The sequence below is a fragment of the Gorilla gorilla genome, chromosome 3, assembly GCF_029281585.2.
Source record: "Gorilla gorilla gorilla isolate KB3781 chromosome 3, NHGRI_mGorGor1-v2.1_pri, whole genome shotgun sequence".
NCBI lineage: Eukaryota > Metazoa > Chordata > Mammalia > Primates > Hominidae > Gorilla > Gorilla gorilla.
The window spans coordinates 204,333,181-204,349,177 of record NC_073227.2 but is presented as its reverse complement, the minus strand read 5'-3'; the positions used below and the strand labels follow the sequence as shown (position 1 = coordinate 204,349,177).

The following is a 15,997-nucleotide window of genomic DNA, read 5'->3' as shown; positions in this document are numbered from 1 at the left end:
GCCCAGACACAGGCGAGCTGCCTGAGTCCCAGCAGGTCTGTGCGGAGGGAGGTTTTAAGCCACGGGGTTCCCAGCTGGGTGCCCCCAGACAGGAAGTGGCCTCAGTTCCATGCACGTTTTTGATGGCGGAGATTCTCAGGGTCAGCAGAAGATGATCCTGTCTGGAGATCTGTAGATCCACTGTTGGGGGTTCTCACCTCCCAGCCTTCAGACCTGCTGTTTCTCTGTGGGGTTCTCGCCTCCCAGCCTTCAGACCTGCTGTTTCTCTGTGGGGTTCTCGCCTCCCAGCCTTCAGACCTGCTGTTTCTCTGTGGGGTTCTCGCCTCCCAGCCTTCAGACCTGCTGTTTCTCTGTGGGGTTCTCGCCTCCCAGCCTTCAGACCTGCTGTTTCTCTGTGGGGTTCTCGCCTCCCAGCCTTCAGACCTGCTGTTTCTCTGTGGGGTTCTCACCTCCCAGCCTTCAGACCTGCTGTTTCTCTGACTGGGTGCCTCCTCCATCTCATTCTTCTTGTTAAATCCTCTAATTTAAACATCAGCTTTTGCAGGAAACTGACTCCTGACCTCCCCTTCTGGGTTAGGAGCTGCCTTCTGGGCTCCCATAGCACCCTGCCCTTCCTCTTCTTCACGCCTGTCATACTGGATCATGGTGGCTGGAACCACGTTTGACCCGTCTCGGTATCTGCCTTAGTACAGTACCCAGGGCATGGCTCGGTTTGTTGAGAGAATGGATGAATATGTCACAGGATGAAAGGGTGAATTAATTAACCCTGATATTTACAGTGGCCACCAGGGACTATGGTTTGTCGCAATCCTGAGTTGAACAAGATCTTTGTGAAATCTCTGAGACACATGAGCCATCAGGCTCTCTTTACTCCAGAACCACACCGTGGAGATGGCTGAGACTGACTCCCAAGTGGGGGAGAAGGGAGGTGCTCTGGGACCTGGCAGGCAACCAGCTCTATAGTTATCTTTCGGCTTTAGTAAAATTAAAATAATTTCTTCCTAACGTACGTCAGGCTCTAGTTTTTTCCAGCAACCTCAGCATCCCCTTATGGAATGAGGCTAGAAAATTAAAAATAAACAAAAAACGATAAATCAAAACTTTGTTGTGAGGAAGCAAATTTTCTTTTTTACTATGTCGGTCTAAAAAGCCCTTACAAAATATTCATGTATCACAACGCATTTTAGGTCCCCGAGTCCTCTCATCACCACGCTTCATTCAGTTTAATTCACACACAGTGATGAGCAGTTCCTAGATTCTGGACACATGGGGAGCCAAAGGTGGGGTTTCTTGGGTTAGGGGTGGGTGCAGAAATTCTAACCTGAGACAATCGCAGGAAATGCAAAAAATGAACAAAAAGTGATCCGAGCTGGGAACTGTGCTGAAAGCTAAGTCTAAGAGCAAGAAGGGTAAGACAGTGGGTGGCCCAGGCCAAAGCTCTCAAGCATTTAGTTAGCAGCAGAAGAGAGGAAGAGGTGTGGGCACTGCCAGGCAGTGGGAAGCTGCACTGTCAAAACCTTGTTTTGGCAGTGGTCACCACAAAGTGGTCTCAGAAAAGCCAACTACGTCAGGAATGGAAAGAACTTTCCAGAAAGGAAGAGAATATGGTCATTTCCTTCAAGAACTTCCTCCAACAGGAAGCAGGGACAGCAGACATATAATCAGCCATGAGTCATAGTACCAAGAATGAACTGGTAAGAACAGATGTGATTTTCCCGTCCATAACCACTTAACTTTTTACAATGATGACACATACATTGACAATATCTTTCTATTTAATAATTTAGACAAGATGCATATTAGTCTTCACTTAAGCAGGAGTTTACTTATCATGCCTTTGATATCAAAGATGGTTGCAAAAATCACTTTTAATTTAATTTTCAAAATTTTAAAGTTGCGCATACTCTGTGGAGAAGAGGTAAATCAATAAACTAAAAATTCTTGCAACAATGTTGTTTTGCAGAATTTATAATTGTTTTAGCCAATTTCAGATTCTTTAGAGGAATAGGTTAGGTGAGATAGAAATTATAAATTAATAGGAAAAGTAGAATCTCTTGATTCTACTATTTTCTTTTTCCCTTAAGTTGCAGCCACTTACAATTAAAATATAAGTTTTGTCAATATATCACAACATCAAAGAAAATGGCAACTACCTATTTCTCAGGCAACTAGATATTCTATTTACTGTAATTATAATTTTCAAAAATACAAAGTTCTTCATTCTGGGAATCATAGATGCCTGGATAGCTGCAAGATTTTAATTTTATATTTTTATTTTAGTTTTTTTTAAATTAGCAATTCTAAGAATATAATGAGAAAACTTACAATGGTAATTTATATTTAATATTTTCATAAAAGACTTTAAGTTTCCTTAATTTTAAAACCTCCATTTTAACAAAATATTTTATATTAAAACATGATCCTTAGAAATTTATATAAGCTGTAGGCAAAATATCACCTCATTATGAAAATTTCAGAAATCATAAGTCACACATAGTTCAACAACCCTAAATCAATCATTGTTGTCCCAACACAAGGCAATTTTATTACACATTTAAAAAAAGAAAGACTTTAAGTTTCTTAAGTCAGTGTTTTCTCAAACTGGGGTTCATGAGCATATTATGAAAAGCCTAAAAACTATTTCTCTGTAAATTCTTCAAGTTCAAGAAACACTAATACATATTCTTATCATTCAAAATCCATTCTTGTTTGTTTTTCTTCGAGTTTCAAAGCTAATTACATATTAAAGCTATATCTCATATTTTGTAATATCTGCATGGCATTAAATTAACTCTCTGGTTGTTAAAGATTTACTTCTATGTTTCTTTCTTAAAGCACTTTTGTTTTTCCACAGCAGGTCTTAAAATTGGCCAAGAAGGTGTTTTTTCTTTTCTTTGCCACAGGATCATGGTTTTTTCCATTGTTATTAAAGATTCAGGTAGGAGTTGCATGAATCCCACAAGTGAAATAAAATCTATTTATCTTTTCCTTATTATAAAGATTTATTTATCTTTTCCTATTTGTCTTGCAGTTGCCTCACCTGAGCCACAATAGATGCGGTAGAAACGGGACACCTCAGAGATGTGATTTTGTCACGCTCTGAAATTCATAGTAAATCTCATCATGCCACTCCAATCTCCACCCCCAAATCCCTGTCCAAAGTCCACAATCCTTGGTGTGACATGACTCATTCATTCATTTAACATTTCCTGAGTATCTAATGTGTGCAGACTTGCTCTGATGGGCTCTGGATTCACAGAAGTGAAAGGACAGACGCAATTCCTGCCCACAGGCGAGAAGGACAGTGACACAAATGTGTCAATGATCGCATTTGGGATTGTTGAGGTCATGGAATCCAGAGTGACTGAGGAGCTGTGGCAGGAGGAGCTAACTGAGTTAGGACCAGGGGTTTGTGAGGCTGGAGTCCATGAACGCGAAGAAAGGACTTCTTGGGAATAGGAAATGGTGGGGAGGAGGAATTACATTTTCTACTAACTTCAAACTGAAATTTAGCATTTTCTTTAATTATGAATGTGGGCAATAAACCATGTGGTCTAGGAGCACCGGTATTTTGACACCAATGGAAACTACAGATATTTTCATATTACATGGCGGTTGTTGACAATATCTTGAAATATTTACACATTTCACCACTGAGACACCATGGTACTTGGAGACCCTTTGCTAGATCTTGTTATTTAATGTGTTAATAGACGACATCTATTACTATTTTTTAATGTTGTGATTATTGTATTTCAATGTCATTGGTTGCCTTTGTCGTCCTGTGTATTTAATTTATGCATTTAAAAACATGACTCTGAAAAGAGACGCATAAACCTCACAGAGTTGCACAAGGGGTTGATGGCTCAAAAAAGAAAGAGAAGCCCTGAGCCCAGCCCTTGCCTTGTGGCTGCCACTGGCCCCCAGCCTGGGAATCTGCTGTGGCCTCTGGGCCTCGCACATGCTGTTCCTTACCCCTGTGTTGTCCGTTCCCTCCTCTCTGCTTGGCATTAAATTCTGATGGCTCCCATCATGCTTTGCATGGACATGAAAAATTACCAACTTTGGGAAGCCTCCCTGGTGGTGCCGCACAGGCTACGTGTCCTAGCCAAGTGCTCAGTATCTTCTCCCACTCCCTCCTCCCTCACCTCACACTTGTCACACGGTATTGCAGTTGCCTCTTTGCTTGTCTGCCTTCTTGAACGGTCTGTGAGTTACTTGACAGAGAGGACCCATCTTCTCCATCCCTGATCCCCTGTGTGTGATGTGCTTATTACAGGAATTCAACACAAGGATACGTAATGCAGGAAGAATAGATGGATGGACAGATGGATGGATGGACGGATGGATGGATGGGTGGACAGATGAGCAGACGGATGGATGGACAGATGGATGGATGGGTGGACAGATGAGCAGACGGATGGATGGATGGATGGATGGATGGACAGATGGATGAGCAGATGGATGGATGGGAGGACAGATGGATAGATGAATAGGTAGGTGGATGGATGGATGGATGGATGATGGATGGATGGATGAAAAGATTCAGATACAGGTGCAAAGTATTTCACATATACAATCTCTTTATTCAGTGTTTCTCCTCTTAGAAATTATATTTTTCTTCCAGCGAAGGTTGGTGGGAGTCTTTGTGCTGATAATACCCACAGCTCTTCTCCCATAGCAGGATTTGAAGGAAACTTGGCAAGAAACACTGCCTCTGAATCCAGCCTCCCAGCCGCAGCCCCAGGTCGAGCAGGTGGGCCGGAACCACGGTCACTGACCAGGGTATCTGATCCTCTCAGTCTGAAGGAAAGTGAGAACTCAGCACAAACGCCATGGACGGCACAGTGTGGGAGGGAGCAGCCCAGAGAGAGAAGCACGAAGCACTCGCTCATGTCGGAGGAGGAGGAAGAGCGATCCATGGGCAGGCAAGCCTTTTCCATGGCACAAAAAAGAATTTTAGAAGCATCCAGTTGCATAAAGACAGGAAAAGGGCATCTGTTTCAGCCAGTGTACCACAACAAACCACCCACTCGCAGATGAAATGCACTTTCACAGCTGCCTCTGAAAATGGGTTTGAAAAACCAAATACAAAATAAAAATAGGAACTCTCATTTACTGAGAGCTTACTATGTGTTGTGAGACTTTCCTATGCTATCCCCAGTCTCACCACATGAATGCTGGCACAGTTACTATCACTATTTTACAGACTAGGTGACAGGCTCAGAGAAGTTAAGTCACCCGAGGGAGGCCACGTAGATTTCAGTAGCAGAGTCAGAATTTGAACCCAGGTCTTTCTAATCTCAGAGCCAAGTCTTCCATTTGCATTAAATTAATCTTTAATTTATGGAAAAGTTTCATCCTCTTGAGGGAGAAATCCATGTAATAACTCTGAAATAAGACCATTTTCATGAGTATCAGGTGGGGACTTTCAAAGGCTCTTTTACCTCAACTGGGTAAAATAGTATCCTCTTTGGAGGAGTTTGACCTGCGGGCTCTGCAGTTGGGTGGGAAGTCTGTTGATTTTGGGAGCAGCCTCTGAGCTGGAAACAGGAGTATTACAGACAACAAGGATTTTATGAAAGAGAAGGCCATGACACAAAGTCTCACTGCAATCCCATGATTTCCTTTGCAGGGGAATTTAAGAGAGAAACCTCCTTCAGACCCGGTTAGCGCACTGTTTTCAAAAAACCTGAATGGAACAACCTGTTGAGAGAACAAAGAGCTCTTGTGTTTGTGGCACACGGGAGCCTGGCGGCAGGTGTGTGTCAGCGGGAGACCCACGGCAGGCCTCCCCTCCATAGCCCCTCCCACACCCCAGACTTAGCCATGCTGGTACTGGACATCCTGAGCTGCTTCAAGTTGGAACGTCACATCCTCCAGAGTTCCAGGCGGCACTAAAGTCTCTGGGACATGGTCAGCTGTTTAGATGGGTTCCCAGGAAGGCTCACTGTTCTGGAAAGGTCTGTAAGCCTGTGACCTGAGCTCCTTGAGGTTCAGGGGGCAGGTCTGATTGAAGCAGAGTTTTCCCTTCCCCGGCTCAGGAGGGATTTCCCACTTCTCCCTGGTGAGTGTCTGAGGGTAGTGATTCTGCCAGGCTGGGGGCCGCAGGTCCCGGAAGCCCAGGGCATGGATGCTTGTGGGTATTCAATTGATGTCTTTCCCGTAGTTCGTTTCATTTAGGCATTGCATACGTATTTTCTGCCAAACTCTGTTACACTTCAAGCTCCATGAAGGCAGGGACCATGACTACTTTGTTAACTGTATAACCAGGGCCTGGCCCTGAGGCTGGCACTAGATGCCCAACAAAGCCTTGTTGAATGAGTGGCCAACACCTTAGCTTTTCTACAGTTGGTCTTTCTGGTTAAAGAGAAAGAATGAAAGTGATGGGATTGACACTGTGTTCTATGGAAATGCTGCTCCCTGGAGTTGTGCAACATAAGTGCACCAGATAGAAGGGCACACAGCAAAGCTGACTCAGGCGATGGTGCAAGTTCAATTTTTAACTTTTGTGCCCAGAAAGTCCTCATGTCTCAACTCCTGGCTGGGCCTGGGATGGTCCCAAAGTCTTCAGGCTGATGTTTCTTTAAGGTCGTCCTAGGAAGCAGGACCAGAGTCCTCCTGTTCATGAAGTCCAGGGCTCCCGGCGATGGTCCCCAGATTGGGTACATCCGTGGCCCTGCCTGTGCTCCTGCTACATCTACCCGGGGCCAGGCGCTTCCATCTCTCACCTTCCCCTCTCTGCCAGCTCTCAGCATGCCTTCCAGGACATGGCTGGTGTTTGGCTAATGTTTGCATGGAGTTCAGTCTCTCTCCTGGAGAAAAGGGCAGATATTCTGATGGCTGGGGCACCAGCTGGGGCTGTGGATTCCAGCAGCACAGCAGAGGGGAAGAAGCCCTGGAATCTGAGTCTGGAGGCCGGGTCAGAGTCTCGACACTGATCCTCAGCTCACTAGAAAATGAAGGCACTGTGATGCCTGAGGTGTTGGCTGCCTCCAGGGTTCCATGAGTCTCAGACACCCACCTCTTCAAGAGTAGGTGCCAAGGCTGTCACGGATTTGCAATGATTTTCCCATGTGTTAACTGGAAACTTAAAGGAAACATTAGCCATGAGGGTTGGGAGCTTAGATTAATATTTAGAAAGGATTTACAAATAAAAGAACCCAGTTAATCCCCAAATAGAAGTCTTTTCATTTCTATTTGTGTAGTGGGTGGAGATGGAGTCCCTGGCTAGGACATTTCCCATAACCTTCCCTGTCAAGCCCCTCTGCTGTAGCAGTTTCTAACTTTACAGACACAAAGCCAGCATGTGCTTCCTACAGCTTCAGCCCCCACTGCCGGAGGATGCATTCAGGGTTCTGACTCTGGCCCGAGGAGGAGGCACAGTGCTTGCCAAGTGAGTGCTGACTTTAGCAAGCAAAGCCTCAGGACAAAATGGAGAGGCAACCATGACAGTGGTGTCAGATCACTCTATACAGCATAAAAGATTAAGGGCTAGACTTTGGTGTGAGACAGGCTTCAATCCTTGAACCATTGTTTGGCAAACTAATTGGCTTACTTAAGCCTCAGATTCCTTATCTGTTAAATGAAGATAAAAATGGTGTCTATATCAGACAGTTCTTGTGAGAATACAGTAACACAGCTAAAGCTCTTAACCTAACGCCCAGCAAGCAGTAAGTGCTTAATAAATACTGGCTATTATTATTATGCTTTTGCTATGGTTTGAATGTGTCCCCTAAAGTTCATATGTTGGAAACATAATCTTCGGTGCAAGTGTTTAGAGGTGGGGCCTTGTAAGAGGTGATTAGGTCAAAAGGGCTCTGTACTCAGGGAGGACTTAATGCTTTTGTCTTGGGAGTGAGTTATCTTGAGAGTGGGTGGTTATAAAAGCGAGTTTGGGTCCCTCTTGCCCGCTCACCCTCATCCTCTCTTGCCTTTCTGCCTTGAGCCATGGCATGACGCAGCACAGAGGCCCTCACCAGATGCCAGTGCCATGGTCTTGGACTTCCCAGCCTCCAGAGCTGTGAGCCAAATACGTTTCTTTTTCTTTCTTTTTTTTTCAGGTCAGACGGGTAATGTGCCGACATTGTAACAAGGTTTGAGGGTGGCACATCTCACACATGGGTGTGAGCACCCAATCATCATGCTCACGAACTACAGAAGGATCAAGCCAAATACATTTCCGATAAATTACCTAGTCTTAAGTATTCCGTTACAGTAGCACAGAACAGACTGAGACGCGTTATTCTGGCCTATGTCCCTTGGTTGTTGCATGACAGGATGTTCCCTTCACTACTGAGAGCCGATGTCTCCTTGCCTCCCGTTACTTCTTAGGCATTAGTACCTTGAAAGTTTGGCATAAAATCTCAGTTAGGGCCTCAGAAGACAGACACATGAGATAACTAGGCTTTAGAAACACTCCACCCCCACACACTCAGCTATGAAAACGGTTTGTTTCCTGCTGCTGGAAATCCACACATTCCTCCTTGCCAGTGTACACACAAGCAGAGATCAAGTGAATATTGACTAGGGTTCCCCTACTTCCTCTCTTAAATGCCATCACCCGAATGGGACTGAGGGCACCCCTGGAGTCACTCCCAGCAGAGTAATTACGTGGAGGTGACACATCCTGCTTATGTCTTCAGACCCCCACCCTCTGGACTGGGAGCTGTGGGGCAGCAGCAATGAGGCCTTCTGGAGGGGTTGGCACACACCCCTCTGGATCTGTCCTGGTGATGTTCTGCTGGGCTGAACCCCTCTCACCACCTGCTATCATTCCATTCACCCCCTGAATGTCCTGGGCAAAACGTGTCAGGCCACAGGGAGGAACTTTCTGCTGGTGGTTCCCTAAAGATCCTCTGATGTAGGAAGCCACTGCCTGCAAGTTTAAAGTCCCAGTTTTCAGATAAGTATGAGTTTATACTGGTTTATATATTTTTTCCTTAGAGTCTCTGGTTGGCTTTCTTTTTTTCCTCCAGTGGGCAAGAACTTGGACTTTTTTTTTCTCTTTTCTTTCCCCAAACTCTTTGATGAAAGCTTCAGGAGCATTCAACTAATAGATTAGCTGGTAATGATAAAATTAAATGATCAATTCAAGTAACCAGTAAGTGCTATAAATCCAAAAGCAATATATATTTTTAATCACCAACATCCTAAATGTTTGTAGGCCAAGCTGGTGGTGTTTGGAGGATTGGAACAGAAAGACATAAAGGACCACTCTATATTTCAGACAAGTCACTTGAGCGAAACGCAAAAATCAAGAGGTAGGCACCACAGGAGGGGGGTTGGTAAAATCCAGACCAGCCTGCCCTTCTGCCTCCTCCACGGCCTAAAGGCTGAGCATCCGCGGTGTGGCTGGGCTTGGCTGAGGATTCTGAGGGGTCTCAGACCTGCGCTCTGGGTAGTAAAGCCCGATAGCCCAGTTCTCAAGCTCACAAGCCTCAGTGTGTGCGAGAAGAGCTGGAGGAGCTTGCTGACCTGCAGAGTCCTGCCCCCAGCTCCCGGGACCCTCCCCGGGATGTGCAATGTCTGTGCTTGTCATGGGGATGTGCAGGACCTGTCTCACACGGGCTCCAGAGAGCTGTCAATTTTTCAGGAATTCTGGGAGTGAGTTGTTAAACACAGCCATCACTGAAAATTGAATTATATAAACTTATAAATGATATGACAAGCAAATGAACACTCCAAACATATCCCTTCCTCATTATTTTACTATTATCTATGTTCTTGAGGTTATCTATAGCTATTGTATCTAGATAGCCTCATGTAATATATTGACGTTTCAGTCAACGACAGACTGTGTGTATGTCAGTGCAGTAAGATTATAATACTGCACTTCCACTGCATCTTTTTTCTTTTCTTTTCTTTTCTTTTTTGAGACACAGTCTCACTCTGTTGCCCAGGCTGGAGTGTAGTGGTGCAATCTCGGCTCATTGCAACCTCTGCCTCCCAGGTTCAAGTGATTCTCCTGCCTCAGCCTTCCGAGTAGCTGAGATTACAGGCATGTGCCACCACACCCGGCTAAAATTTTTGTATTTTTAGTAGAGATGGGGGTCTCACCATGTTGGCCAGGCTGATCTTGAACTCCTGACCTCAGGTGATCCGCCCACCTCAGCCTCCCAAAGTGCTGGGATTACAGGTGTGAGCCACTGCACCTGGCCTTCACTGCATCTTTTCTATGTTTAGATACGCAAATCCTTATTGTGTTAAGACTGCCTGCAGTCCTCAGTATAGTAACCTGCTGTATAGGTTTGCAGCCTAGGAGCAATAGGCCATACCATACAGCCTCGGGGTGGAGGAGGCTAGAGCATCTAGGTTTGTGTAAGCCCACTCTGTGATGTTTGCACAATGACAAAAATTGCCTAATGACTCATTTCTCAGCATGTGTCCTCATTGCCATAAATAGTCACCATTATATGACTGTATTATCTCTTCCTAACTCACTGCATACTCAGTGATTCCACATTGGTAGCCTGGATTTGGCCATGGTGAGAGTATTTACACCATGGAAATTGGCAGAGGTTGTAATCCAGGGCTACCAACCTGAGAGTTGCTGTTGAACATTTACCAGCACACTGCAGGCAGGGGAGTGGGGAACCCGAAAGTCGAGCTGGATAAGCTCCTCAGGTGGTTTCAATGCAGAAGCTCTGCTTGGAACAACACTGTGCAGAATAGACTCAGAGGTCCAGCCCCAGGTACTTCTGTGCTCTGAGTGTATTAGTCCATTTTCACACTGCTGATAAAGACATACCTGAGACTGAGCAATTTACAAAAGAAAGAGGTTTAATGGACTTACAGCTCCACGTGGCTGGGGAAGCCTCACAACCATGGCAGAAGGCAAGGTGAAGCAAGTCACATCTTACATGGATGGCAGCAGGCAAAGAGAGTGAGAGCTTGTGCAGGGAAACTCCCCCTTATAGAACCATAAGATCCGTAAGACTTATTCATGACCATGAGAACAGCACGGGAAAGACCTGCCCCCATGATTCAATTACCTCCCACCAGGCCCCTCCCACAACACGTGGGAATTCAAGATGAGATCCGGGTGGGGACACAGCCAAACCATATCACTGGGAAAGGAACTGAGGTGCTGCCTCCATGGCTCTGTAAATGACCCCATGACCTCGGGCAAGTTACTTGCCCATTGTGCTTAGCCCTATCGTCTGTAAAATAGTGATGTACCTAGTATCTACCCCCATTGTGTGATTGTGAGGGTTCAATGAGATAATCCATGTTAAAGTCTCAGAACAGTGCCCGGTATGTAGAAGGCTCTTGATAACTATTACCTATTACTATGATCTGACAAAAGAAAGTTAACTTTGTCCAGCAGATCATCTTTTTTCTTTTATATCATTCTTTTTCTTATGATCGTCCTGCACAGTCTTTGTAGAAAATTTAGAATATAAAAATCAAAACAAGGAAAAGAAAAAGCATCCATTTCTAGCACCCTGTGAATATTTTGGGGGGCCTTCAGCCTTCTAGTCTTTTTCCTGCACCTAAAAGATGTCATTCTTGATGCCCATCTGGAAGGGGATGCTCTTGTTTGCTAACTCGTGAGGCTTCAGCAATATTTCCTCTCCCACTCTAGGTGGATGGTGAGTTCATTTCTTCTATTTAAGTTCATTATTCATGCTCAGACGCTCCAGGACAGCTGGTTTTGTCACCACAATGAAAGGGCACTGGCAATGGGAATGGCATCTATAGTGTTGGCATTCTATATTTACTTTCGTTATCATTTAGAAGGATCCTTCTAATCAATTTATTAGACAAATATTTGCTGAACACATAGTAGATACAAGGTATTGTGCTGTGGGGGTTGTGAGGGTAACAGCGTGTCTTCTCCTTAATAACAAGCTTAATAGCATTAATAGTGTGAATTACTATTTAGAAGGATAAGAAATATTAACAAAATGGGGGGCTGAGACACAAGAATCACTTGAACCCAGCAGACGGAGGTGGCAGTGAGCTGAGATCTGCACTCCAGCCTGGGCAACAAGAGCAAAACTCTGTCTCCAAGAAAAAAAAAAAAAAAAGAAAGAAAAAAAAAAGAAAGAAAAATCAAGAAAAAATAAACTATAGATTTTCTTTTAATCAGATAAAACTATGTTTAGCAAGAGGAACCCCTCATCTTCACCTATTTATCAAAGTGCCAGGGAGGCCCGCGCCTGCTAGGAGGAAGGGCGGCTCTTCCTGGCCTCCTCTCTGGATTCTGCTGCCTTCAGACTCAGCAGATAATCTTCCTGCAAGATCCCAAACTAAGCCTACTTCTTCATTTTGTGCTCAACCTGTGGACCCAGAGTAACCTTGCTTATTGCCAGAGAAGACCCCAGCGAGCTGGGCCTGGGGAGAGATGTGTATTGATCTCCAATGCTTAAGGGATTTTTAAAGGGTAATTTTGACAATGGAGGATTTGGCTTCTCCACTGACTTCAGAATCCAGAGCTTTTACTGGACCTCTCGGGCCTCTGCCTTCGTCCTTCCTCAACCCTGTCTTGCAGGACCCAGGGTCCATGGCTCCTGTTGCCAGCTGATGAGGTGGGGGCTGTTTACAGCAGCAATCTGGCTACCATTTGGCTTGAGGTGGCCTTGTCTTTGTGGTTTTTGTACCCTATATGACGATAGAGGCTGAGCTCCCTGCTGGCAGCCCGCCATGTGGGTGACCCATCTTGGAAAGGGACCCTCCAGCCCCCAGTTGAGCTGACGCTGCCTGGAGCAGAGACAAGTGGTCCCTGTTGAGTCCCAGGCTGCACATTCATGAGCAAAATACATAGAAATTGCCAGCTGGGTACGGTGGCTCATGCCTATAATCCCAGCACTTTGGGAGGCCGAGGCAGCCGGATCACCTGAGGTCAGGAGTTCAGAGACTCCTGTTCAGCACCCAGTGCCTGCTCAGCAGGAGGGGCTCACAACTTTTTTTTTTTTTTTTTTTTTTTTAGACAGAGTCTCGCTCTGTCGCCCAGGCTGGAGTGCAGTGGCGTATCTCGGCTCACTGCAAGCTCCGCCTCCCCGGTTCAGGCGATTCTCCCGCCTCAGCCTCCTGAGTAGCTGGGATTACAGGCGCCCGCCACCATGCCTGGCTAATTTTTGTATTTTTAGTAGAAACGGGGTTTCACCATGTTGGTCAGGCTGGTCTCAAACTCCTGACCTTGTGATCCGCCCGCCTCGACCTCCAAAAGTCTTGGGGTTACAGGCGTGAGCCACCGCGCCCAGCCCACAACATATCTTTTTAATGCTGACAGAATAAATGAATTGGGAGGGTGCTCAGAGGTTATGCAGGCCCAACACCTACCACAGCAGAAATCCCCTCCGTGATAACCCTGGCAGGTGATAACCTTTGGCTTAGATGCCTGCAGCAGGGAGAGCTCACTACGTCACGGAGCAGCCTATTCCATTAGGTTTTTAAAAAGCGTTTCACTGTGATATTAAGAATCATCTCCCTATGATCTTTCCCACTTGCTCTCCAGGCCTTCACCACCCCGACTGCCTCCTGGAAGAGAGCTCAAGCTTTCCATATCCTGTGCAGTGGTGATGAGGCCCCAGACAGGTCTCCGGCCCTCTGGATCCAGGTACCTTTATGTACCCTGGAATGACTTATTTCAGGATGGTGGGGGCACCAATACATCCTCAGGAATTCTGAAAATTTGTAAAAATTAAGGAAGAGTTCATCTGGTGCATAGTTTTTTCTTTTTAAACTTAAGATGATAGGAAAAGCTGAAGAAAGTACCACCTCAAATCTACATCTTATGTAATCTTATCCAAAATAATTTGGATACATCGGGATCCAGGTTCTGTCTCTCCGATCTCCTATTTAGAGACACCATAAAAGATAATTTCTGATCCTGGGCTACACTCCACTGTTGCAACGTGATGGGCAGTGGTTCTGCTTCTCCAGGTTAGAACCTCTCAGGGGAGTGGCTCCACCTTTAGGGACTTTTCTGTCCTGTGGGCCCATCTGATTTTATCTCCTCTGAGCGGGTGCAGGATGCCCAGGTGCCATGTGGAGAGGAGACGGTGCAGCCCTGGGAATCTGGGGCAGGTGACCTCTTGTCCTGGCCTGTGAGGCCCGGTCCTGTGTTCTCTGAGGGGTCAACCCTCTGCATAAGTATGCTCTCAAGGTGTGGCCTCAACCAAAAAAATAAACAAGATGAAGCCTCAAAGTTCAGCTCCATTGTGGCTATTGTGTTTGTACCAGAGACTTTTGTCTGGGAGCTGGCAGGAGTCTTGAAGCCTGGTGTTGCTCTGCGTAAGCTGCTGAAATGACAAGGGGACAGCTCAGCTCTAGACAAAAAACACCTCCCTGGACGCTAAGATATCATGCTTTACCCCCAAGTCCTTAACGAGGATGGAGAAAACCACAGAGTGAATGCTGGAACTGCCTGGCACGTTCCCTTCCTCACTCAGTACCCCCCGGCATCAGCCTCGGTCCTTTTCATTTTAATCAGTCCCGTAAGCCAGCCTCTACCTTTCAAAGGAATCCGAGGAAACTTCCTGCCAACTCTGAGCTCCTGCGACACTCGAGGATGTGGGCCAGGCTCTTGTGTAGGTTAAGGAAGTCTGAGAAGAATAGAGATTATAGGAAACAGTCTACCTTTCTTTACAAGACCTTGTTTTGCATCCCTGAAATTTCAGATTCAGCTCTTACAATGAAGTCCTGTTGTAGAAAGAGCTGGCCTTTTATCACCACTTAAAATCTAATTAATCCATACTGAAGCACAAAGATTTCTGTTGTATTTTAGGGTGAGGGGTCATAGAGCCCTCTTTGTTCATCCTTAGACTTATAATCATCAAGCATTGGGGATATAATTTTACCAAATTGGAAGGTAACAGATCAAGTCCTTATCAGAAAGCCCAACTCATAGTTTTAACAGAGTCCTTCGTCCTTTACATGAAACATTATATTCAAGAAGAACAAAAACGCATTTCAGAGTGCCCAAAGAGTTAATGACCACAGCTTATATTCCAGGCAGCATAGAACCAAGATTGTCACATTACCGTCAACCACAAAGGACAGCAGATCCTATAGGGGTGGCAAAGTCCTAAGACCTGTCGCAATGGCTTTAATCTTTAGAATAGCAATGCAATCTGTTGGACTTTTACTGTCTTTCCTGGGATGGATTTTATCCATTATTACAACTTATTTGCCACACTGGAAGAACCTCAACCTGGACTTAAATGAAATGGAAAACTGGACCATGGGACTCTGGCAAACCTGTGTCATCCAAGAGGAAGTGGGGATGCAATGCAAGGACTTTGACTCCTTCCTGGCTTTGCCTGCTGAACTCAGGGTCTCCAGGATCTTAATGTTTCTGTCAAATGGGCTGGGATTTCTGGGCCTGCTGGTCTCTGGGTTTGGCCTGGACTGCTTGAGAATTGGAGAGAGTCAGAGAGATCTCAAGAGGCGACTGCTGATCCTGGGAGGAATTCTGTCCTGGGCCTCGGGAATCACAGCCCTGGTTCCTGTCTCTTGGGTTGCCCACAAGACGGTTCAGGAGTTCTGGGATGAGAACGTCCCAGACTTTGTCCCCAGGTGGGAGTTTGGGGAGGCCCTGTTTCTGGGCTGGTTTGCTGGACTTTCTCTTCTACTAGGAGGGTGTCTGCTCCACTGTGCAGCCTGCTCCAGCCACGCTCCCCCAGCTTCAGGCCACTATGCAGTGGCACAAATGCAAACTCAGTGTCCCTACCTGGAAGATGGGACAGCAGACCCTCAAGTGTAAGACTCCGACAAGGCCAGAGATGTATCCTGTATCAACTGTGATGACAAAGACCTCTTTGTTTTGTAGCTAAATCTGTGATGCTCATGTTTTCTCATTCACTATTTTTCTACAGTAGGTAGACCCACTTCCCTCTAAAATCTGAATAATGAAGGAAAAATCTTTTATCTAAAAGAAAATGATTATGGTAAGCATTATACAGGTAGAAGTGAAACAAGCTTCTTTGATCTGGTTATTGAAATTAATGTGGTGGCTGTCCAATACAGTCAGTTTCAAGCTTTAATGTGT

General features: G+C 45.6%; 1 protein-coding gene and 1 non-coding gene across 2 annotated transcripts; one reads left to right on the top strand and one right to left on the bottom strand.

The window, feature by feature from the left end:
- Positions 1-8,062: 8,062 nt before the first annotated feature.
- Positions 8,063-8,166, bottom strand: LOC115934484 (small nucleolar RNA U13). Its single transcript, XR_004070275.2, has one exon. It is a non-coding gene; the product is annotated as a small nucleolar RNA U13 (small nucleolar RNA).
- A 6,741-nt stretch (positions 8,167-14,907) lies between these two features.
- On the top strand, positions 14,908-15,712 carry CLDN24 (claudin 24). Its single transcript, XM_004065252.5, has one exon. It carries the CDS (start codon positions 15,050-15,052, stop codon positions 15,710-15,712), a length of 663 nt encoding a protein of 220 aa, XP_004065300.2. The 5' UTR covers positions 14,908-15,049.
- The last annotated feature ends 285 nt before the right edge of the window (positions 15,713-15,997 follow it).

Coding starts and splice junctions, on each gene's coding strand:
- CLDN24 (XM_004065252.5), top strand. CDS start 15,050: ATGGCTTTAATCTTTAGAATAGCAATGCAATCTGTTGGACTTTTACTG.